The sequence below is a fragment of the Phocoena phocoena genome, chromosome 1 (assembly GCF_963924675.1).
Source record: "Phocoena phocoena chromosome 1, mPhoPho1.1, whole genome shotgun sequence".
Lineage (NCBI taxonomy): Eukaryota > Metazoa > Chordata > Mammalia > Artiodactyla > Phocoenidae > Phocoena > Phocoena phocoena.
This window is the reverse complement of record NC_089219.1, coordinates 9,741,214-9,766,681: the sequence shown is the minus strand read 5'-3', so window position 1 is coordinate 9,766,681 and position 25,468 is coordinate 9,741,214. Positions and strand designations below refer to the sequence as shown.

At 53.7% G+C, this 25,468-nt stretch overlaps 1 protein-coding gene across 2 annotated transcripts in view; it reads left to right on the top strand.

The window, feature by feature from the left end:
• DHRS3 (dehydrogenase/reductase 3) overlaps window positions 1-25,468 on the top strand; it is a 41,871-nt gene that overhangs the window by 7,880 nt on the left and 8,523 nt on the right. For both annotated transcript variants that reach the window (XM_065875554.1, XM_065875547.1), the window contains 2 exons: window positions 24,151-24,294; window positions 25,121-25,240. In XM_065875554.1, the coding sequence (XP_065731626.1) occupies window positions 24,151-24,294; window positions 25,121-25,240 (264 nt within the window). The remainder of the gene's footprint in view (window positions 1-24,150; window positions 24,295-25,120; window positions 25,241-25,468) is intronic.

Below are 25,468 nucleotides of genomic sequence, written 5' to 3'. Positions count from 1 at the left end.
CTGGTGGGGGTGGGGAGGAACGCAGAGGGGTCAGGCCAGAGGCAGGAGAGGGATTAGGGGCAGCTCCCCTGAGATCATGGTACCAGACTCACTGGGCGTCCTTCTGAGACCGTTCCAAAGCTCGGGGCCTGCCCTCAGCTTTGCGCTTGGATTTTTGTTTTTTGGGTTTCTTTTGGCCGTAGCGTGGCATACGGGATCTTTGATCCCCGACCAGGGATCGAACCCGTGCCCCCTGCAATGGAAGCGCAATCCTAACCACTGGACCGCCAGGGAATTCCCCTGCACTTGGATTCTAGAAGACACTGCCCGTCTCCTCTGACATCTTGAGTCAAATGGAAGTGTGTGGGCTGAAGGGGGGTCTGGGTAGGCTGGTGTACCCCTAGAGAGGTGGGTGCGAGGCATCCGGGACCCAGGCCTCGGAGTCTGCTGGGGAGACCCGCGCTCAGAAAGTTGTGATCTGTTCTTGCTGACAGTCGTGGTGTTGTGATCTGGTCCCCGGGTGAAAAATGTCGACCAACTTGAGGGTGACACGGCTCTGGGGGAATTGTGACTATGTCAGATTCATTCATCGATTCAGCCAGCTAGGCTTGAAGCTGCCGCAGGGAACCACATAAACAAGGGTCTCTCTGATGGCACTTACATCCTGGTGCGATGACTGTCTCCAGATAAAGCCCCTGACACTTTGGAAAGAGGAGTGAGCTCCAGCAAGATGACCTTAGTGGTAACAGAGATGAGCTTCCTCTAAAAAGCAAATAAAAGCAAATGTATTGGTGCCCAGAGCAAAGGAGACACTTTTTGGTTCCACTTTGTCAAAGGAGCTTGAGTGCATTGTGGTCAGTGTTGGTCAACATTTTGAGAGGGTCCTTGAGCAACTGGAGGGCGCCCAGGGAGCAGGCTCCGGATGACAAGGACAAGAAGCCACGACTTATGTGGGACGGCAAATCCATGCGCGTTTGCTTGACCACTTCAGGTCCTGGAGACGGTATTGGCCACCTTCCAGGTGCATGGAGGGCCACGTGAGGCTGGGGCCCTGCACCAGGAGCAGCTTCCCACTCTCTGGAGCTTTTCTGCAGTCAGCAGGCTGCAGTGAGGGGGCTGTGGATTCTTGCATCAGAAGAGATTGGGTTCTGGACGACCACCCGGGTCCCTTCCACCCCTTAGATTTTGTGAATCATCGTTACCAGCGTGATAGCAGTGAGGACAGTTACCCAGACAGAGTCAGGGGCCAGGAGGAAGAGAGGCCACCGGCATCAATCAACCAATGCTTAAAAACTAAAAGAAGACATCTCTGCTCAGCCTGACCTCAGCGGGGTCCTTCGGTGACTGGGTCATTCCTTTGTCCGGGTTTTTCAGTGTGCTGGAGAGAGGAGATGAGGAAGAGGAAGAGGGAGGGTGCAGGCCAGGCCCATGTTCACATCCTTCATTTTGACCGTCACTCATGACTTAGACCCGAACTGGATGCTGACAGCGTCCTTGGGCTCCTCCTACAACACGTGACATTGGTCCATACCCTACATGACTGTGGTAGCCTACAGGACTGCACAGTACTTTTTCACATTCATTGTCTTGCCCAGGCCCAGAGGCAGATGTGATCAGCAGCCCCGTTGCTTTTTTTTTTTTTCCAATTAAAAAAAAATTTTTTTTAATTTGTGTACAATTTTTATAGGTTACTTTCCATTTACAGTTATTACAAAATGTTGGCTACCTTCCCCATGTTGTACAGTACATCCTTGAGCCTATCTTCTGCCCACTGGCTTGTACCTCCCATATTCCCTACCCCTGTATTGCCCCTCCCTCCCCACTGGTAACCACTAGTTTGTTCTCTATATCTGTGAATCTGCTTCTTTTTTGTTATATTCACTAGTTTGTTGTATTTTTTTAGATTCCACACATAAGTGATATCATACAGTATTTGTCTTTCTCTGACTTATTTCACTTAGCATAATGCCCTCCAAGTCCATCCATGTTGCTGCAAATGGCAAAATTTCATTCTTTTTTATGGCTGAGTAGTATTCCCCTGTGTATATACCGCATCTTCTTTATCCATTCATCTGTTGATGGACACGTAGGTTGCTTCCATATCTTGGCAATTGTAAATAATGCCGCTCTGATCGTTGAGGTGCATGTACCTTTTCAAATTAGTGTTTGTGGGTTTTTTCCGATATATACCCAGGAGTGGAATTGCTGAGTGACACGGTGGTTCTATTTGTAGTTTTTTGAGAAACCTCCGTCCTGTTTTCCACAGTGGTGATCAGCAGCCCATCTCTAAGATGCAAGTGAAGTGAGTTGCCCGGGATGCTTGGCCTAAGGCAGATTTTGAACCAAGGATTGTAGCTTCAAAACTAGGCCCTTTCCCCCTGGGTCAAATAATAACAGCCTGGCCTGGCCTACCTCGCTCGGGGTTATGGAGAGGTCAAGAGACAAGCTGTTTAATAATGGAAACTACCTCCTACACAGAGGGTTCTGGAAAGGGGACTGGTGAGCGGTCCAAGCGTCAACAGGATGTAGTTACGTTTGCCTTCACCAAAACATTTTTTTAAGCACTAAACAGCAGTATTTGCATACAATGAGTGGGGTACTTGCCAAAGGATTAAGGTAGTCATTGGTTATCAGGGTTTGCTTTGAACAGCTAACTGATAAGCAGGAAAACAGCACAGTTGTATTTCATTCATTTACAACCAGGGTGGCACCTCTAGCTGGAAGCCAGCTTTGAGGAGTGAGTGGGTTCCCGCTCCTTCCAGCTAAACCTGAGGTCACCAAGTCGGATCCCCCCCAAGTGACCGACAGCTTTGATAATTCAGAGAAGGGGGAGATCACTGTAAATTAAGGAAATCTTAGAAGACTTCTTGAAGGAGGTGGCAACTGAAGGGTTTGCAGTACGTCTTCATCTTTTACTGGTTGTGGAGCCATTTGAGGATGTCTCAAGAAGAATGCACAAAGAGGCAGATTTTTATACTTTTAAGGGGTCCTTGGACCCGCCCCCCGATGCCTATCCCAGACGTCAGGTTAAGAAGCTTTGGACTAGATCCAACCAAAACCCATCCAACTCCTTTAGACTCAGATTCAGGGCCCAGGACTGGAGCTTATGTAAGAGGCAGGAGACTCTGGGGTCCTGCGACCCAAAGCCAGGGTCAAGCCAGAGTGGACAGTACAGATTTGTGGCCAACGAGCGTCAGCCTGGCAAAGGCCACGGGGCCCAAGCCTTCCTGATTCTGTTGGCCGCACCCTGCTTTGGGGAATTCGATCTTGAATTCCCTTTTCAGTGGCCTTTCAGGGAAGTGGCTAGAAAAACATTTTGAGCAATGAACCATATGATTATTCTGTCCACACCAAAGCATACTCCTAGAAAGTGTTTACAGATAACTGTCTCCTGTCTGCCTGTCATTCTTCTACAGACCTCTGGCCCGTCTGAGCCCCAGCAGCCCCAAGGCAGACCCCAACACCAGCTGAGGTTCTAGGGCCAAGTATTCAAACTGGGTTCCAGAGCACCCAAGGGGTTCCAAGAAGGTGGGACCCCATAGGAGGTGGAGCCGATAGGGTTCCGAGGGGCCCTTACCTCCATTTAACTAGATCAGCTTCACTTAGGTCTTGTAGCTTAGAATTCTGTGTAAGATTTTTGTGTGCATTTTGAAAGAATGCCATTACTTCAAGGAGAAGAAAAACAATAAGGCTTGAAAGTGAAATGTTCTAGGAAATTACTTAGGACACACTCCTCTCCTCAGCTGCTCTTCACGGGACTCGTTGGGTCTTCACCTTGGGCTCTTTACTCCAAGGTGAAGAAGCTCGTGGACAGAAGCACCCTCCTCCTAGCCTGTGCCTTCGCCCCTCAGGAGAGGGTTCCCCACTTCTACCCCAGGCTTGTGGAAGCCCAGGCGCTGCTCAGCCCTCAGCCAGGCCCCCTCCGCCACCACTAGGCAACCCCTGAGGTAGAAGCCCTAATTACTCAAGCAGGACTGAGACAGCCTCCCAAAGGGCACCCGGCCCAAATTCAGCTCCCAGTCCTGGGAGAAGGTGACTTGGCCATCCCAGCCCCAAAGCCGGGGCTGGCCCGTGGGCAGTGTCACAGCCACTGAAGTCTTTCAAGTAGTAGAGACCAGCCCACTGGCTAGAGCACTCTTGCAGTTCATAATGCCAGCCAGGGCTGCTGGGAACCAGTTCCTGATCCCTTAAATCCTAAGAGGCCTCCCAGCAAGCTGCTGTGTGACCTTAGACAAATAACCATCTCTCTGGGCTTCCCCCGTCTGAAAAACGAAAGTATGAGGATTCAGTGAAATAACTTCCGTAAACCTCTTAGCTCAGCACCAGAACATCTGCAAGAAATGATGGCTCCTTCCTGTCAGGGTCAGGGTGGGGAGTATAGTGGACACCCTCCAGCCCTGGCTCCGCACCTTTTGCTCTTGGGCCGGGTGCTCTGCTGTGCACAGGGGCAAAAGGCAAAGAACCCGCTGGCCAGAGTCACCCTGGTTCTGGGACTCTGCAGGAAAAGGAGGATTCTGCCCCTGCCACGGAAGTCCTTGGGAACTTTAGCTCTTGACCCTTTCTAGAAATCAGTAAGAAGGAATCACTCTCCGCACAGGGAGGGCTCAGAGCCTGGCATCTTCCCTCCCACTGGAGGCCCATGGCCTCTTTCCTCATGGACAGGGGCTGGTCCAATGCAGGCCTTTCTCCAGCCCAGGCACGGAGGCTGGTCAAGACCAGGGCCTCTGCTGTGGTCCCGGCTGCCCACTCCCCAGACAACCACCCAGCTTCCCCATTAGTCATTTTCATCTCTGTGTCCAAGTAGCTCAGTTGGTCAGGGTTGGGCTGTGGTGAGGCCAGAGTCATGGGTTACCATGGCAACTCCCCGTGCTTGTGGCTGCTTGTTGCCATGTGTCCTCTCCAAAAGACTGTGAGATCCTTGGGAGGCAGGGGCGTGTCCTCTCACTCACCAAGTGTCCTAGGCACCTGGCACAGTAGCTGGCACACAGTAGGTGCTTAATAAATGTTGCCTGAGTGAAGGCATGACTGATGCATCGTAGCTGGTCAGAGCCCGTACCTACTGAGCACCTATTGATGCCATGTGCCAGCACTTGACGTGTAATAAAGTCATTTATTTCCCACAGTGAGCTCCAGTGTGGGTACTGTTATCGTCCTCTTTTTACTGGTCAAGGTTCTGAGGGTCAATAACAAGGTCACACAGCTTGAGAATGACCAAGTGGGATTTGAACCCAGGGCGACTGCTCTTGAACCAGTGAGTTTCGTTGCCTCTCAGTTAATCATCCTACAGGACAGAACAGATCACGTTGACAGCCCGAGCAGCGTCAGTGCAGTGCCTGCTTCTAGCTGCCGGCGGTCTAAATGCGTCAGACAACATTAAGCACAGCACTCACTCCCAGGGGTGAGTCCGGAGGTGTCCTTCAGCTTGGTTTATTGACTCGGGTGACCAGAAGGTCCCTGGGTAGGTCTAACTCCAGGCCTGGCTCCCGGTGTTGTCAGGACTCCGTGTCCCCTTAGGCAGGCACTCCCTGTGGTGGGGCTGCTCACGTCTGCCCCAGGATGCCTTAGACCCCAAGCAGCTCCCAGTCAAGTGGGGAGCAGGCAGACCCGTGTCCTCCCCCCAGCATTTCCGGAGGCTCCAGGAATTGAGTCTCCCTGGCTGTGACGGGGTTGCGCTGAAGCAGTCACTGGCAGTGGTACAGTCACCGGCTGGCTGGCTGTGGGTCTCAGGCCTGACTCTGAGCCAGGAGTGAACCGGCTCCAGCCAAGCCACAGTGTGTGAAAATGGCAAGGTGGGCTTCTGTGGGGGAAATTGGGCTGCTATTACCAAGGAGCAAGGGGGTCAGGAGCAGACGTATAGTACTCCTTCTTGTAGAGGGACCAATCCAGTTTGTCATCTCAGGCACAAATTTCCAGGTGCTCCAGTCTTCTCTTAGCTGGTCCTCCCAGGTCTAGTCCTGCAGACCTTATCAGGTCATTTACTGACACCAACTAAAAAGACAGAATAGACTTTTCCGGCTTGAGCTGAAAGCTGTTTGCCCTTAGGGAGTTTGTACTTCAAAGAGGCAACTTGAGCAGCCACTTAAGGTGGTCCAGCAGGTTGTCAACAGACTTTCTTTGTAACTTTTTCCAGAAGATTTAAGGCCACTGGATAGGAGAGTAAAGGAAGCCCCTCTGCTAGGTCACTGTTAATACTGATGCTTCCCTGGGGGTGAGAAGCCAGCTCTCTGATGCAGGGTCCTTCCAAGGTGGGAGGAAGAGTCTCTGGGTGCCTCTAGAGCTCCGAGGGCCTGGGGGACACAGTCAAGCCCAGCTGGCCAGCCCAGCATGCTCTGACCACTCACAGGCCCTGTAGCAGGCCATCATGGGGAGCTGGGACCAGCGTGACCACAAAGGGTAGTGTGACCTTCCTGCAGGCAGGCAGTCCTGCCAGACACACCCCCATGCAGTCAGGCCACCCTTGGCTCCCACATGCCATGTCCTCATGTCTCACGTGGCAAAGGGGGCAGTCTCGCCTCACCTCTCCAGCCCACTTCCCTGTGAACCCGCAGCAGAAGTGGTGGGGGCCCTCCAGGCCCACCAGGAGCATGGGGAAGTGTGGGCTGGGAACACTGTGTGCCCTCAGGGCTCACGCCTCTTTGGCTGGCCGACCAGTTGTCCTGGTTTGGGGGCCACCTCTTGAGCCTTCATGTTAGCAGGTGTGTGTGTGTGTTTGTGTGTGTATGTATGTGTGCGTGTGTGTGTGTGTGTGCACCCATGTTTAGTTTTATTTCTTTCTTAAGGAGCCAGTATACAATTGTGATTCAGATTTTGAGCTCAGGAATCAACAAACCAAAATTCATATGCTGGCTCTTCCACTCACTTGCTGAGTGGCCCTAGGCAAGTTACTAGACCTCTCTGAGCCTCAGATTCCTCATCTGTAAAATGAGATCTCAGTGAGATACTGTATGGAAAGTCCTGGCCATGCTGGTGAGGCTATGGATCATGTTTGACGGTCCACTGCAACCCCTCTCGTGCACTTTCTGCAAAAGCCTCTGGGGCACATCTTTATGATAGAGAGCTTGTTTTAAGTGTTGCCGATAGGTTAGTGTGGGGAGGGGCGCTGTGCCACTGAGAACCCAGACTTTGAAGAGACAGACTCAGGTTTGAGTCCCAGCCCTCCACCTCTCTGCCCAAGCTTTCCGTGGCTGCCTTAATACACACCACACACTCAATGGCTTAAAACAGCACACGTTTATTCTCTCACAGTTCTGGAGGTCAGATGTCCAACACGGTCTCACTGGGCTAAAATCAAGGTGTCAGGGTGATGTTCCCTCTGGAGGCTCTAGGGGAGAATCCATTTCCTTGCCCTTCCCAGCTTCTGGAGGTGCCTACATTCCTTGGCTTGTGGCCCCTTCCTCCATCCTCAAAGCCATCACCCTGACCTGGCTTCCACGGTCACATCTCCCTCTCTCTTCTGTCTCCTTCTGCCACTTCTCAGGCCCCTTGTTATTATACTGGGCTCACCTAGATAATCCAGTACAGTCTTTCTATTTTAAAGTCAGTTGATTAGCAAATTTAATTCCATCTGCAACCTTAAATCCTCTTTCCCATGTAAGTTAACATAGTCACAGGTTCTGGGGATTAGGCCATGAGTGTCCCGGAGGAGGCCATTATTCTGCTAGCCACACTCAGCCTCAGTTTCCTCATCTATAATGTGACAGTGCCAGTCCCGACCTCCCAAGGCCATTGGGAGGATTCCAGAAGACTGTTGAACATGCCAGCCAGGGGCTCAGAAAATGCTGGTTGGATCTGCCCTGAACACCTGCTGAATGCAAGACTGTGTTCCAGGTGCCACCCAGAGTCACCAGGCATGGAAGATGTCACAGTCCCTGCCACAGAGCGGCTGGCATTGTGGCTAAGGCAGTAGAGTGTCTTCTGTAGGGTTTGTCCTTGGAGAGCAAAACAGAACAGGGCACTTGAATTAACCCCACACTGGGTTGGCAGCTGCTCCACAGAAAAGGAAACTCTGGGTCATCCCGGAAGGCTTCTTATGGGGGTAGATTTGACAGTACAGAAAGGTGTGCAGGGGCCTCTCCTAGGTCATAGGGCCAAGGTAGGCATTGCAGGAGAAAAACACACAGCCTTCCGGGTCCCATCTTCGGTCTAGCTGGGAAAAAGGACCCATGGCTCTCAGTGACACTGCAGTGTGGTGGGTACTCTAATGGAGCGGGATGCAGTTCTGAGCACAGGGCAGGGTTTCCAGTCAGTCTGTGCCATTGTTAATAAAGCTCTTCCTACACACTAAGTGATTTGCAGGGACAATCTGATGTGCTCCTTGGAGCAAACCAGTGAGGGAGGAACTATAACTGTCCCCATTTTAAAAATGAGAAAACTAAGACTCACAGAGGTTAAATACTTGCCTAACAGCACACACAATCGTGGGATCTGAATCCGGGCAGTCCAGCTTCTGCAGAAGGAAGGCTGGCAATGGCTAGGACCAGGGTCTAAGGTGAGGCATCAACAATGAGGTGGAGGCCACAAAAGGAGAACATTCCAGGCAGAGGGGAAGAGCACATCTGGAAAATGGGAGATGAGAGATCCTGGCCTGGCCAGAACAGAAGTGTGAGCGGAGAATGGTGGGAGATGGGCAGGGCAGGGCAGAGCTCATAGAGCTTGGTGGCCGTCGGGTAGAATTGGGACTTGATTAGAAGAGCGCTAGGGAGAGGCTTCCCTGGTGGCGCAGTGGTTGAGAGTCTGCCTGCCGATGCAGGGGACACGGGTTCGTGCCCCGGTCCGGGAAGATCCCACATGCCGCGGAGCGGCTGGGCCCGTGAGCCATGGCCGCTGAGCCTGTGCGTCCGGAGCCCGTGCTCTGCGGCGGGAGAGGCCACAGCGGTGAGAGGCCCGAGTACCGCAAAAAAAATAAAAATAAGAGCGCTAGGGAGCCACAGAAGGGTTTCTACAGGGTTCATGACCAGACTGGGTTAACGGCAGGTGAGGGAAGCCAGAATTTCCAGCAGAATCCTCTCATGTTGGAGGGCTGAGGCGCTCTCTACGGACCGCTGAAATCCATTATTCTGCAGGGCTGGTGCTAAAGGGAAACCCCGCCTCGCCTGGCTTCCTGGGCCGAGGCCCATGTGGCTTTGCTCTCAGCATCCTGGCCTTTGCAGGATGTGCTGACCAGGTCATTTCCCGTTGCAATGTCCTGTCACTTCCCCTGAATCCCCCAGCCCTCCAGGCCCAGATCCCCCAGCCTGATAGTACGACGCCAGCCAGCCGGAAGGGTCAACCCCGTACCGTTTGACCTTCGTCCAGCAGAGATTAAACTGATTCCTAATTAATAGCCTGTAGGATAGACAGTTACTTTGGTACAGCCTGCAAGTAATTTGAAGCTTGTCTTCAGGAGGCCGGTCCATAAATAATGCTTAATTAGCTGAAGGTTTCCCTGGGACACACCAGCTCAAGGGCCTCTGAACTTCAGATTGGGGATGCTGAAAGAGTTACCCCCATAAAAACAGCTGTCTTTCTTTACCCAAAACAACAGCTATATTCTCACCTTCACCAGCAGCTCCCAGAAGTGGTGCCAGGGTCCCAGCTCGGCGGCTTCCTGGCTGTGCCCTTGACATTTCCAGGATCTCAGTGCCTCATCTCTAAAGTGGGCCACAGCTCAGGTCCACAGCCCCTTGAGGACTTGCCTAAATATATATGGGTCGAATTAAGGGGGGAAAAAAGGATTTTAGAGCTTTCTGGATGTTGGAAGTGAGGCTAAGGGGTTGCGGGCCTCACTATAGCACCTTTGAGAAGCCCCTGAATAAATGCTGACCGTGGCAATGACCGTTACATGGCCACTGTTGCCCTTAAATCTAATATGCCTCCGTATTGCTTTTTGCATGTGTCCACTGGGTGCACAGACAGCCCTTAACTAGCTAGCTGTTGTCAGCTGTTTGGGATGTGTTGTCCATTCTACAGCAGGGAGTGACTTGGTTGGAGTGAGTTTCCTGCAGCCCAGGGAAGGCGTGGAAGGCCCGAGAGCCTACGTTTTGTCCCCCACCCTGGGTACTGCTACTAACCACTCTCTCTGTATGATCGCCCTGCCCAGCTTCCTGGGTGTGCGACCCAAGCTGTCACACACAACCCCTCGCTCAGAAGCGCCCTGTATGTGTCAATGCCCTGCTGTCACCATTGTGAAATTCTCAATACTTTTTCAACTAGCGGCCACACATTTTCCTTTGTCGTGGGCCCAGCGAGGGATGTGGCTGGTCCTCGTGACAGCCATACTGCCTGGGTTGTCAACTTTATCCCTCCCAGGGTCCTCTCCAGGGATGTTATCATCCGTTTCACGGGGGAGGCAAAATGATTTCATTCATTCATTCACATATTCCCCAGGCACCTGATGACCGAGCCAAGTGCTGGGAACACATGGTGAGCCTACATTCTAGAGTGTGTGTGCACTGGGGGAAGGGGACAGACAATAAACAAGCAAACGAATAACTTAAAATTTCAGATAGTGACACAATGTTGGAAAGACAAGAAAACAGGGTGATGTGTGGGAGAGGGACTTAAATATTAACTTCAGTGAAAGAGAAGCTGGCATGGGCTCTGGTGTTATAAGCTGGGTTCTTGGGGTGCTTTTTAAAGATCTGGGGTCATTCTAGGTTCCCCAACTCCTAAAAGGACTTGAGTTAGTGGGGTCCCAGTAGGGGAGCCAGTGTAGGGGCTCCTGGGGCCCTGGGGACTAATTTACCCGTATGTTCCCATAGCCCCAGCTTCTCACAGTAAACACACAAGGCTGAGTTTGGGGGCCTGGGCGGGGAAGGAGAGGGCTGGCCCCGACTTCTCTGAGTGCCTCCAAGTTGTCACAGGCCAGGCCCCTGCACCTGAGGCTTCTAACCAGCCCTGGCAGCCTGGTGAGGGTTTCTTGTACTTTTGACCTTCCCCACACCAGCAGAGGGAAGACAGTTTCAAACCTCCCCACTTCCCCGGTGGGAGATGGTGAAGCCCAGAGATGCCAAGTGACTCATGCAAAAGTCACACAGCAAATCAACTCCAGAGCAGAGATGGTCGGCCTGGCCCCGGTCAGGCGGACTTCCATTCCCAAGGGGCGGTTCAGAGCCTGGGGCTGCCAAGGGTAGGCAGTCCAGGGCCGCTCTGGGAGCTCTCTGGAAGAAATAGTAGCCCCCTGCCCTGTGGAGTGCGGGAGTGGCTGGTGGGCAGCCACCGGGACACTTTGGCATCCGCTTCCACCTGAAAAAAGGGCCTTCAGCGCCCCTGGCTTCGCTGAAGACGAATGAGTTTCCCAGAAAGCCGAGTGCAAAGGCAGGCACTTCCCCAGTCTGTTGGGCAGAAAGCCCAAAGCTGACCCCAGAGGCCCAACTCTCGGGTTTGGGGGCCCCCTGGGGAGGCAGGGGATGGGGTGCCTAGTGGAGAGGCTGACCCCGGATGAGTGGAAGCTGCCAGGCTCCAGGGATGCTCCGGAGGAGGGAGGCCGAGCTCCAGCTGGGCCGGTGCCTGCCCGGGGGGCGGCGGAGGCGGCGGCGGGAAGGTTCACGCTGCGGCCAGCAGACTGGCTGCGTGTTGCAATGTCTGGTGGCGTTTGCAGCATCCTGTCCGTGTGTGCAGCTGCGGTAACCTCGGGCCGGCGCGGAGGAGCGTGTGTGGCTCTCAGGCCGCGCGGCCTGGAGGCTGCTGGCACCTTGCATCTCATTTACAGCTCCGGGTTCAGCCGCAGGTCAGCGGCGCGGGTGACATCACGGCGTTTGTTTACCGCTCGGCCGGAGGGAGGAAGCGCGGGCGGTCCCCGCAGAGGGAGGGGACCCTTTCCCCCCTCCGCCCCCCCCTCCGCCCGACCCCAACTTGGCCCCGCCCCGCCGCCTCTGCGGCCTCCCCATCCTCGCCCCGCCCCCAGCCCCACTCTCCTCCCGGCTGCCCCCTCCCCTTCTTCATCCCCAGCCCCACCTCCAACACGACGCCCCTCCTCAGCCTCCAGAGACCCTACCTGTGAAGCCCCTGCTCCTCCCGGCACCTCCGGCCACAGCCCCGCCCACACCCTCCCCATCTACACCCACCACCCCCACCCTTCCCCTACCCCTTCCACCCCTTTCCCGTGCGCCCAATGGGAACCGGGCCCAATCCCCACACGGGACTCCAGCCCAGTCCCACCCCAGGCCCTCTCGGGACCACCGCAGGACCCCACCCACCGCCCGCCCGTCCCTGGGCCCATTTTCAGAAGGACTTCCTGGAGCCTCCTGCCAGATCCGTTGAGGTTTCCCCCGGCGACGACTCCTGCCACCCCCTCACCCCATCATGTGAGCGGGGACCCGCCTCCCTGCACGGAGCGGGCTGCGATGGCCGGCCACTTTGTTACTGGCAACTGGTGTGTTTACCCGGGCACGCTAGGTGGGTAGCTGGCCTGCTTGGCCCGCATCCAGGCACCCTCCACCTGGAACTCCTTCCTCCCTCACCGCCCCGCCCCTCCCTCCGCTTAGGCTGAGTTTTCTGGAAGCTGAAGGGACCTAAGTCAGGATCTTTCTCATCGTCCATACCTGGAACTTGCCAAAGCCCGCCTTCCCAGGAGAGGAGGCTCAGGGCCTCAGTTATGGCAACCCTGTTCTTCCATTTTCTCAGGCCAAACCCTTTAGGGCCCTTTTGGCACCCCTCCTCCTCTGAATCCATCCTCCTCCATCACCTCCCCCCAAGTGCCCCAGCCCCATTCACCTCCACCTATCACATCGGTCACCTGTGGGTGCAGCAGCAGCTCCTCAAGGGCCCTCATCCATCTCCCTGGTTCCCGCCCCCATTCCAAACCCCCAGTGCTGCGATCAGAACTCGTTCCAGAATCCAAGTAGAGCCGTCCTTCGTCTGTTCACAACCCTCCGAAGGACTTCCACCTCACTGGGAAGAGAATTCAAAGCGCACCACCACCACCACCACCCCCATGGCTACAGCCCCTAACCTCACATCTCCTACCCAGCTCTTCCACTTGGCCTCGTTGCTGTCCCCTGAACACACCAAACTCACTCCTACCCCCCGGGCCTTTGCACTGGCTGTTCCCTCTGCCTGGAATGCTCCTTCCCCAGATGTCTGCATGGCTTCCTCCTTCACTTCCCTTAAGTCTCTACCCAAATCAGAGAGGCTTTCCCTGTCCCCCACCCCCATCTAAATATCACTCCCACCACACAATCACTTGATCCAGCCACCCTACAAAGCTTCCTGTTCCTTCCATGCACTTTTGGCCACCTTTATATATTATATGGTCAGTCGTCTATTGTCCGTTGGCCCCCATCTTCCCCATACACACGTGAAAGCAAGCTCCAGGAGAGTGGGATGAACTTATTTCCTGTTGTGTCCCGGGACCTCCAACAGTGTCTGGCAATCCACTCACCACCCAATAAATTACTCCTTGAATAGGTGAGTGAATGAACAAATGAGTGAATGAGGCAGGACAGGGACTAGTGAGAGAGCTTGGCTTTGGAGTCCAGGTTCAAGTGTTGCTTTGGAGTCTGGGTTCAAGACCACTTTGGGCCATGGCTGTGGTCCAGGTGAGGGATGATGGGGGCTGGGCCCAGAGTGGTAGCAGTGGAGGAGGTGACGGAACCAAGGATGCTCCTGGCATACGCCCAGCTACTCAGCCTGTCTGAGCACTGGACTTACGGTCCCATTTCTCAGGATGGTGATACCGAAGGCCTGCACCAGGCTGGAGAGTGGTCTGCAAATGCTGCCTCTCCTCTCCCCTCCTCGGTACCCCCACCTCAAGGTCACCTGGAGTTCTCCATCAGAGGTCAAGAGGGAGGAACTGGGGCAATGGTCATGGGGCTTCAGCTAGTGACTCTGGCCCGAATTTCCCCACCCCTGTGTTTTGCCAAGGGCGGTCTGAGGACAGACAGGGAGAGGCACAGCCCTTGAGTTTCTGGTTGGAAGTGAGAAGTTGTTCTGCCTTCCCATAGAGTCAGGCTTCGAGATGGTTTCCTTGGAGGGTTTTTCCAGCGGTCTTAGAACCAGAAATGTTCCCAAGAATCACACTCAAAGATGAGATGGGACTTAGATGAGTTGTCACACTTGGTTTTGTGAGCTGTAGCTCTTGGCAGGTAGTGGTATTAGGTTTTGAGGGGGGTGCCCTCTGTCCTCGGGGACGTGAGGCGTTCATCACGGAGGGAGACACGTCTCAGCGACCGAAAAAGAAGAGATGTGGGAAGTTAACAAAGCAGGGACATGCACACGGATGTTTATAGCAGCTTTATTCCTAATTGCCAAAACTTGCAACCAAAAAGTCCTTCAGAGACTTCCCTGGTGGCGCAGTGGTTGAGAGTCCGCCTGCCGATGCGGGGGACGCGGGTTCGTGCCCCGGTCCGGGAAGATCCCACATGCCGCGGAGCAGCTGGGCCCGTGAGCCATGGCCGCTGAGCCTGTGTGTCCGGAGCCTGTGCTCCGCAACGGGAGAGGCCACAACAGTGAGAGGCCCGCGTACCGCAAAAAAAAAAAAAAAAGTCCTTCAGTAGGGGAATGGGTAAATGAACTGTGGAACATTCAGACAATGGGATATTATTCAGCGCTGAAAAGAAATGAACCATCAAGCCGTGAAAAGACACAGAAGAACCTTAAATGCATATTACCAAGTGAAAGAAGCCAGTCTGAAAAGGCTACATCCTGGATGATTCCAACTATATGCCATTCTGGAAAAGGCCAAACTATGGAAACAGTAAAAAGATCAGTTGTTGCCAGGGGTCGGAGGAAAGGAGGGAGACCCTAGAGGATCTTTAGGGCAGTGAAACCACTCTCTCTGATACTACAGTGGTGGATACATTTGCCAAAACCCATAGAAGGTACAACAGCAAAAGCGAACCCTAATGTAAACCATGGACTTCGGGTGATAATGTTGTGTCAGTGTAGGTTCATCAGTGTAACACATGTACCGTTCTGGAGAGGGTTGTCGATAGCGGGGGGGCTGTGCATGTGGCAGCGGCAGGAGTTCAGTGGAAACTCTGTACCTTCTGCTCACGATTGCTATAATTTAAAACTGCTCTAAAAAACAAAGACTATTAATAAAAAATTATTTTTAAAAAGCAGGGGTAGTGTTGGGGAGAGAATATCTGTGGGGGTCGAGAGGACTTTACATGAAGGCCTCTCAGGTAAAGAGACATTTGAGCAGAACCTGTAAGAAGAGAGGGTGTGGGGAGGGGGCCACTTGGGCAAAGAGGACAGAGAACAGCTGGTGTGAAGGCCCTGAGGTAGAAGTCGGCTGGGTGGTTATGCAGGCAAGGAGACCAATGTGGTGGAGACCAGTCAGCCCTGGGAGGGGAGGAGCTGAGGGGGGCAGAGAGACAGGAGCACGTTGGAGCAGGACAGGCTTGTGGTCATAGTAAACACTGTCAATTTCGCTCTGGGTGAGATGGGAGCCACTGGGAGTTGTAAGCAGAGTGACAAGGTCTGACTTACGTTCTAGAAGGATCTCTCTGGCTACTTTGTTGAGAATAGACCGAGGCAGGGGCACTGGGGCAAAGGTCAAAGCTGGGAGACCACTTTGGGCCATGGCTGTGGTCCAGGTGAGGGATGATGGGGGCTGGGCCCAGAGGGGTAGCAGTGAAGGAGGTGACGGAACCGAGGATGCTCCTGGCATACGCCCAACCGCCAGCCCTGGGCGCCATGCCAACCTGCGCTCTAAAGGCCACCGGTATCCTGGCAGTGGGGCGAGGGTCATCACTGTCACCCATTCAGCAAATAGTCAGCAAGACCAGGCACTGTACCAGGACAGGGTGGCGTCTTTCCTTCTTTCCGCAGGATGTGGACGCCTCGCTGTGCAGTCCTCGTCCCATGGCACGTGGGACGCCCGTGCAATGAATGGATCCATCCTTTTACAGGGTCCCTTTGCTCCTGCAGGTGAAGGACAGAGGCGGAGGGCACAGGATGGGGCATCAGACCACGCAGGTTGGAGTTCCAGCTCTGCCACCTACCAGCTGAGTAACTTTGGGTGTATCGAATAGCCCCTGTGCCTCGGTTTTCTCGAGTGTGAAATGGGTACAGTATCCCCCTCCTAGAGCTGCCAGAGGACGAGGTGAGAGACCACAGCAGCTGCTGAGCTCAGTGCAGGCAGGTAGCGAGCACTCGTGGTCATCCCCGTGCCTCCTAAGGGACCAGCTGGACGGTGGCCGGAAGTCTCTGCCGGCCCCGGGCTGTGGTCAGCGACTTGTGGGAAGAGGACACCGCTGGGCAATCTAATTTGAGGAGCTTCAAAACAATCCTCTCCAACAGCTGAGCCAGCAGTAGCCAGAACATTCTCTGCAGGCCCGGGCAGGGGACGAGCCTGTGCAATCTGACCACGCGGCTCCGTGGGAGGCCCTGCCTGCCGCTCAGCGGTGCAGGAGCCAGAGAGGAAGGCTGGCTCTGGCCTACGTCCCTAAGAGAGAGGCCCTGTGGTGACCCGCTGAGGTCACGGCTCAACAGCGGGACACAGGTAATGAACCTGAGGCTGCTCAAAGGGCAGGGTGCAGACAGGGGTCTGGAAATAGGGCTCCCAGGAGAAAAGGCAGAAAGGAAGTCCAGGAAGGAGACAGCTGGAGACGGTACCCGATCTCTGTCATCAGTTGCCTTTTGGAAGAAGAAAGGCTGATGGCTTGTTGGGGATGTGGGAGTGATAGGCCAGCACTCCCAATGGGTGAGAGCTAGAGGCATCCAACCCGGGTTCATTCGTAGGAAAAAAAAAAGAAAAAACTTCCGTCCTAAAGAGCAAAGGGCTGTGAGCAAGAGTGCTAGCATTCAAACTTTATTCTTTTTTTTTTTTTTTTTAGCAGCAGAATCTTTGTAGAAATGACTACTATAGAAGCCCAATGAAAGTGCCACTTCTCTGGATGATGGAGGATGGAGAGCCGGCTTGGGACCCTGTCTACCAAGCCCCCCACCCCTCGGCAGCCCCTGAAGCTCCTCACTAGAGCCCCCAGGGTCCCCAGAGCTCAGCGTGAAAACCTCTCCTCCTAAGAAATCCTCCTAATGGGTGACCCGCAGCCTGCTTTGCAGCTGGACACTTTTGACGCTGGTCTCCTCCTTCCTGGGTTGGGGGTGTGAACAAAGGAGGGTCCTCTAAATCTGGTGGAAGAATGGGAATGGGGAGCTCTCTAAGATTCTGGGGTTCAACCCCGGTCAAGGCTGTGTCCACAGGTGAGGCAAAGAAGCCCCAGCTGGGGTCTTCGAGGCATCCATCACCCCCGTGACTCCAGTTTTGTGGAGGATGGCGGGATCTTCTGCGAGCAAGGGGCGATCTATTTCTGTTCCTGGGTTAATAATAATAGTAGAAGTAGTAGTAATAATAAAAATAATAGCTAGCATTTGTCATGTCCTTTCCTCATCCTCCCAACCACCCTTCCAAGTGGATGCTTCATAACCTTAATTTATAGAGAGGTTATGTGAGTTTTCCAAGTTTGTGTAAGTGGTAGATCAGAGAACTGAACCAAGGCTATCTGGCTCCGGAGCCCATGTTCTAGGCTACTCTACTCAAGAGAGAGAGAGGTCTCTTTTTGGAAATGGACAGGGATGTGAAAGAGGAGAAAGCTCAAAATGTAACATCCTATAGGCATACCTACTGAGAGTGTATATATCAGTGTTTCAAATATGACCTGCCCGCCCACAGGTGTGTCCGCTCAGCCCCTTCTTGCTGGCGACCTGCTGTGTATCACATGCTCGGTTCTGCTGTTTGCTTGTTCTCATCTGGCCACAGGATAGATTTTTATTCATACCCTCCTGCTGGAGGTGCTGGGCGTGGAGATCTATGTGCCCTCCAAATTGTGACTTTCCCACCCCTCCCCACCCTGCCGTGCTTTGGGGTCTGGTGGGTATTTTCCTTCCTTCTGAGAAGCCAGCTGAACACCGCTCTGCTCCAAAACATGGAGCCCATGGGACATGCCTGCCAAAGACCTGCCCAGGGTCTTAGATCTTTCCAGGGCTGCCAATTATAAACAGATGCTCCTCCTGGGACCCACCCGGAGGCCACCCAGCTCATGTCCCTGGTGGGACCATGCGCCACAGCTGAACTCCAGCAATGAACGCCAAGGCCAAGCATTTGTGTGAGTCCCTCTGGGTGAGGGAGGCAAGGCCAGGTAGAGGAGAGGCGCTCACTGTTCTTTGATCAGCAGATTTTTCTCGAGGCCTCCTGGGACCAGTGCCATGAAACAATGCTCACTGGCTTTTACTCTGTACCTGGCCCATGCTGGATGCTGAGGTTAGGAGATGACTGACTCCCTGGAGGACCTCCCGAGCCTGTGGAGGAGCTTGTTCACAAATAGGCCCAGCACACTCACATCTGTGCACTAGTGGCGGGACAAACAAGGGCTAGTGTTGGCACTCAGGAACATGGGTTCTGAGTCACACGATGCGGCTGCTTATAAGCGGTGTAACCTTGGGTAAGTCATTTCATCTGTCTGCACCTCACCTGTGGAATGGAGAGAGAAGTCATACCTACTGGTGGGATTGTGAGTATGACAGGAGAAAACACTTGGATGTAAAGTGTTCAATAAATGTTAGCCAGTATATAGTGGTGTTGTTATTGTTGTAGGGATGATGGAAGGAGGAGCCAGGGAAGCTTCAGAATTGCGGGGCCATTCAAGCAGGGTTCTGCAGGATGAATAAGAGTCCACAAGTAGCCTTGGCATTTAAAGCAGAGAAAAACAGTCTGTGCTGGGCGCTAGGTAGGGTCACAGTGAACCCAGGATGGGTGAGATTTAGTTCCTGCCCTCCAGGAGACAGTATGTAGATGTGAAGTGGTGAGACAGCACACACAGGGCCAACTACAGTGCGTAATGAGTGAGTGTAAGCCGGGAACTCTGGAGCCCCGGTGAGCTCCCTCATGCATTCATTCAGCAGTGGGGAGAGACAGGCAGATAGTCACCTCACAGTGGCTGGGAGCCCTGAAGAGGCAATGCCAGGGACCTGGGGAGCAAGCCAGGGTTGGACCAGCTGTGCTGAGTTACTTGTGTGAAAAATGGCCTGTTTTGGAAATGATCTGTGGGAAAGCTTTTATTCTGTCCTCCTTTTTTAAGATCACAAATGATGGAACTTGTCTTTCAGAGGCATTTTTCCTGTATAGACAAGCACAAAGAAGCAAACCTATGATCCCACCCAAGACAAGCCCTGTTCTTGTGTAGCCTGGTGACATCCACCAACTTACTACGTTTTTAGAGCTGAGATTATCCCATATGGATAATGCTGCACCCTTTTCTCCTGACCATTTTTCCATGGTGTGAACTCTTATCATTCTAGTGGCTGCAGAAGAGGGTATATCAAGGGGCTGTGCTGTGATTTTCTCAGCTCTTCCTCTCTGTGGGAAATAATAACAGAGAGCCGATGCTGAACACTAGGTGGGTGCCAGCTTTTGCATGTTTCATCCTCACAAGACTCCATGAAGAGAGGAGATGGCTTTTCTCCTACTGGGAGAGGGAATCATGGTGAAAAACCTCAGTTCAAATCCCACCTCTGCCCCTTGGTTGCTGTGTGACCTCAGACAAGTTGCTTAGCCTCTCTGAGTTGCAGTTTCCTTAGATATACAACGGGCATAATACAGCGACCACAGAAATGCCCCAGTTTCAACAGCGTTCCCCTTTTTATTCTTTATCCCACTCACAGCGGTTTGTGTCCGGCTGTTTTCTCATTCCTTCGCTGTCTCCCTGAGGCAGAGACCATGTCTGTTTTGCTCTCCGTTAAATCCCGCAAAGGCACAGCACCCAGCCCGCTGCAGGCCGTCTGTGCGGTCCTGTCGAGGGGTTGTGGATGTTGAGGGACATGAAGCTGAGGTCTGGGTGGGAATAAACACTGGGGTGAGGACTCAGGGGATTCGGGAGCAGAATTCTCAATGCTCAGAAAAATCCCACCGTCCCTTGGGTTTCAGGGGTGCATCTGCGGAGGACAAAGGCTCCGGGTTCAAATTCTGCCCCCGCCACCCACTGAGTGCGACTTTGGACGAGTTAACTCAGTGCCTTTGAGCCAGTGTCCTCAGCCATAAAACGTGGATCGTGGGCTTCCCTGGTGGCGCAATGGTTGAGAGTCCGCCTGCCGATGCAGGGGATGCGAGTTCGTGCCCCGGTCCGGGAAGATCCCACATGCCGCGGAGCGGCTGGGCCCGTGAGCCATGGCCGCTGAGCCTGCGCGTCTGGAGCCTGTGCTCCGCAATGGGAGAGGCCACAACAGTGAGAGGCCCGCGTACCGCAAAAAAAAAAAAAAGTGGATCGTGATAGCCTTCAGCTTTGGGGGCTGCTCGGGGGTTCAGGCTCGCTGCGAGGGCAGCTCCGAGGGAGAGGAGGGCGGGACCCCGTGCCTCTGCTGGGAGGCCTGGGACGCCAGAGGTCTTCACCCCCCTTTCCCTCCTCCTCCCCGGGACGGAAGCTCGCCATTTGCCCCCCGAGGGGAGGGGAGGCCAGGGGGTGTCGAGTGCCCCTGAGCTCTTATTTTATAAACTCGGCTTAAGCGTAAATCCCGGGGCCGCTGACCCTCCCCAGCTAAGCCCTGTCCTGGGAGTTGATTAAGAGGAGGCCATGTTGGGTTCCAAGGGCTCATAAATCTGCCCTCTCCCCAGGCTGCTTACCCCACGCTCCTCTCAGCCCCTTGCCTCCCGCCCACCCCATCCTTACCCTCATTTGGGCACTGGGTGGGACTCCTGTCAGCTGTCCGGGGTCACCCCCAGGTGACTCTGGTGAGAAGCCACCCGGACCAGCCTCTGAGCTGTACCTGCCAGGTTCCTGGTCGGTGACTCTGGGTCACCAGAGGGGTCCGGGCAGGGCACTGGAAGAGGAGGGACAGTGGCTGTGGCAGCTCCAACTGGGCGGCTCCTAGCCAGGAAGGGCCCCCATCCCTCCACGCAGCGCTCTCCCTCACCTCCCACCCCCAGTGGCTCAGTTACTGGAAGGCTCTATCAAGGTGACCAGCCCTGGCCTCCCTGTCACCATGGAGACGCACCTGGGTCCTAAGACGGGAAGATGCCCAGCCTGGCTCCCCAGGGACTCGCCTGAAGAAATGCACAGCAGTGCAGAGGCTGCACACGCACGCGTGCGTGCAGAGAGAGGCTCATTCACTCAGACACGCACAGAGAGACACACACACGCGTGCGTGCAGAGAGAGGCTCATTCACTCAGACACGCACAGAGAGACACACACACGCGTGCGTGCAGAGAGAGGCTCATTCACTCAGACACGCACAGAGAGACACACACACGCGTGCGTGCAGAGAGAGGCTCATTCACTCAGACACGCACAGAGAGACACACACACGCGTGCGTGCAGAGAGAGGCTCATTCACTCAGACACGCACAGAGAGACACACACACGCGTGCGTGCAGAGAGAGGCTCATTCACTCAGACACGCACAGAGAGACACACACACGCGTGCGTGCAGAGAGAGGCTCATTCACTCAGACACGCACAGAGAGACACACACACGCGTGCGTGCAGAGAGAGGCTCATTCACTCAGACACGCACAGAGAGACACACACACGCGTGCGTGCAGAGAGAGGCTCATTCACTCAGACACGCACAGAGAGAGGTGCACCGAGGCACACACACACCGGCCTGGGCCTCACCTCACAGCTCAGTCCTGGGTGGTTTTGAGGCTCTGGGTGAAAGTCCGGGTCTCGCTGACTCTTGGTCTAAGCAGCCTCTGTGTTGAAGGTTCTGGGACCCTAAATGGCTCAGTCGAGGAAACTGGGCTCGTCTCAGCCTCACAGAGGCTATTTAACCACCTCCCATCCTGTCCCACCTACGGCCATGAACCTTCATTCATTCGCTCAACAAACAGCATTTGCATTGCTGGGCCCTGAGATATGAAATGAACAAGGCAGGATCAAGGACCCGGGAGCTCCCTGCTCAGAGGGGTGGGGTGAGGAGGACAGAAAGCAAACCCGTCACAGTGTCTGGGGAGAGGTGGGGCCTCTGAGCACAGAGCGTGAGGCCAGTCCCCCAGCCCACCAGGGGCATCCTCAACAGACCCCCAAAAGGACATGACCAGACCTCAGCGTCCCACCTGGGTTTATATACATGGAAGACAGTGGGGCACAGCCTTCGTTTCGCCTCCCTCACCCTAGCCCCTGTTTCCCTCTCCAGGTTGTCCTTCCAGCCATGCAGACCGAGCTGGCCTTCCCTGTTCCCTGTCTGCTGGTTTTCTTGTGCTCCCAGGCACCTGGACCGCTGCACCTTCCAACAAGCCCCTACCCCCACTTTAAGCTTGCCTTCTCTTGTCCAGAAGTTCTCAGAGTCCCGGAGGCACCTCTCTCATCCTCAGCCAGGCCCTAGGAAACCCTGCAAGCCCCAGGGTCCTGTTCCCTATATGAGATGGAGGTGGGATGGGGTTAGGCAGGGACCAGGGTATGAGAAAGGAGGCCAAGGATTTCCTTCACCTCAGACTGACATACTCAGAAATTAGATGGATGGATGATGGAGTGGGGTGGATGGATGGATGGATGAGTGGATGGATGGATGGACAGACAGATGGGGTGACAAGGGAGGATGGAAGGAAACTAGGATGACAGTGACTACCAGGCAAGAGTGAGGTCTGATATGGTGGAAGATGCCTGAACAGATGTTTATGTCTTCTCCGTGAAGGGAATCTCTCCAGCCTCTCCTGGAGGGACACATTCTAAGTCTGTTTTTAGTTCAACAGACAAGAAAGTGTCCCTTGGAGCCTGCCTAATTGCAGACCTTTTGCTCTTGAAGGACTTTTGTGGTCGTGGAGGGTGGCTGATGGAATTCTCCCTCGTAAAGCCTTTCCTGTATTTCAAGACTTCAATTAAAATAAATAAACTGGTTGGACAAGGTGGGGTTTTCAAACTGGGCTTTCCCAGAGATGTTTCAAGAGTTGAAAGAACACTTTTATTTTCCTTTAAGAAATATTTTGAAAGTTTTAAAAACTCTAATAAAAAAGTCAAATCCATGGGAGCCACCGACAGACACATTTGTGTGTCCCACCAGCTAACCCATTTTGTGCCTTTTTTGGTTATGTGAAAGTTCTGAGATTTCAAGATAAACAATTGATAAACGGTTATCACCAACAACTACTTATCTGCGTGACTTTTCTCCATACCAAGTCCAGAGCAAAGTACAGAAATCAGTTAGATTCTGGTCTGGCGTGACTGGAGTTAATCCATCACTCCCACTTGAAAATGTTTGCCTTCCCAGCTCAGCCCTTCTACTCTCATTCGTTGCTTTTAGTGTAAGAAAATATGGAGTTGGACGTGTAATTTGTTCCTTTTACTGGTTTCACACATGGGGTTCCGTGTTAGGTTTTATTTTTTAAGGAGAAATTTCATTGATACTTTTTTAAAGGAAGAGAGGAAACAAAAATAGAAACCCATTAGATTAATCCCCCAGGAGCCTTTTATCTCTTCCTTTCTCTGATTCTCTCCAGCCCCCAGCCTTTCTCCCTCTGTGCTGATTCAGCTGGGTCTCAGGATTCTTCGTTCCCGGTCACCCGACCCTGGTTCTTTTACCAACAGGGGCCTCTCTGGACCACACGACGTACCATGGGAAGGAGTGTCATTCTCCTGTGGGTCAAGGTTGAGAATTAGCCCGGCCTTTTATGGCCAGCCATTCATAAATTTGTCCAACCCCCTTTAAGGATTCATGTCTTCGTCCTGCCAGGGTCACTTCCTGGTGTAATGAGTCCCGTGTTTATTACCTGTGGGGTGAGGTCGTGTTTCCTTCCCCAGAGGAGCCCAGCTGCCTGTCTTCCCGGCCCTCCTTCTGCCAGACCACAGCTGGGTGGAAGGGAAGGCTTTGCTCAGCCTCCAGGCACCTCACGGTCAGAACCTCGCAGTCCGTTCATCAGTGGGGCTCTAGACCTCAGTGGTGAGAAGGCCAGCTTGTTTCTAGTTCAGAGCATTCTGGAACATTGTACAGAAAGAGCTCTGCTACTACTTTTAACTAGGTAGGATCATTGGAATTGGGCCGACAGGAGACCTCCTCCTGGAAGCAATACGTAAGAAAGACTTGTGAATCACGCATCCACCAATGGGTCATGAACTGGCTCAGAAACTCTTGGTTCCCTTCAGAGTAGGCTATATATATCCCTTTAACAAATCATATCGTGACTTTTCATACTCTCTTTGAATGGAATCAGGGAGGCCAGTCCTGGGGCAGATTACATACTGAATTTCTGATGGCAATCATTGAATCACGATGGCTTCCTTAATGACCACATGTTCAGTACTGCTATCCTCTCCTTCCAGATCGTTCTGTGGGGCCGGACTGAGAAATGCCTGAAGGAGACGACGGAGGAGATTCGGCAGATGGGCACCGAGTGCCACTACTTCATCTGCGATGTGGGCAACCGGGAGGAGGTGTACCAGACGGCCAAAGCTGTCCGGGAGAAGGTGGGCAGCCTGCGAGGGGCCGGCCTCAGCTCTGCCAGACACTGCGGGGGAATGCTGGCCAAAGAGAACATTCTCACGTGGCCTGGGAGAGAGCTTTGCCTATGGCAGAATGGCTATTTTCAGGGCATCTTGGAGGGCTTTCCTACGAAGCTGGCCCAAGTTGTGCATGCATGTGCGTGTGTGTGTTGCAGGGGGCAGGGACTAGGACATAGGTTGATTACGTAAGCGGACTGATCACCTGTTGTCCCCTTTGGAAGTTTAGATCTTGTGAGTTTCTATCCTAGACCCTGGGGGACAGATGTCCCATTGCCCTCTGGGAAAATCCCGGACTCCAGCCTTCTATTTAGACTGAATGCATCACTGAGCTCCAAGAGAGCAGAAACCACCATTAGATATCTGACACATGGTAAATGTTAACTATTTTTATGTAACAATAACCTCATTTATTATAGATGTGCTCTGTGCCAGGTACATTATGTGCCATAAATTATTTCTTTTTTCTGTTTTTTTTTTTGCCACACTGCACGGCTTGCAGGATCTTAGTTCCCTGATCGGGGATCGAACCCAGGCCCTCGGCAGTGAAAGTGCAAAGTCCTAACCACTGGACTGCCAGGGAATTCCCAGCCATAAATTCTTTGTGATCCCCAGAACGACCCTGGTATGGTTATTAGCCCCGTCTTACAAATCAAGATTGATGCTCAGAGAGCCCCGTCTTACAAATCAAGATTGATGCTCAGAGGGACCTCAAGATCAGGTCCCTCCTCTCCAAGTGCAGGCCACTGGGGCTGCCCGCCCTAACGGCCCCTCGACCCCCTGTTGCCCACAGGTGGGCGACATCACCATCCTGGTGAACAACGCCGCCGTGGTCCACGGGAAGAGCCTGATGGACAGTGACGATGATGCCCTTCTCAAGTCCCAGCACGTCAACACCCTGGGCCAGTTCTGGGTAAGTTTATCCTGAGCCTGAGCCAGCCCTGGGCATGTCAGTGACATGCTTCTTCCCTCCGGGGATCCTGGGAGCTGTAGGGGAGCGGGGAGAGGCTCGCCAGGGCTTGGGCTCAGGCCAGGGGGGATGTCCTAGGATAGGGTGACCGGACAAGACGAATGACCGGCTGCCCCAGGAGGCATCTGGACTTTCTGAAATGTGGGGCTCAGTGCCCTCGGCCCGCACGCC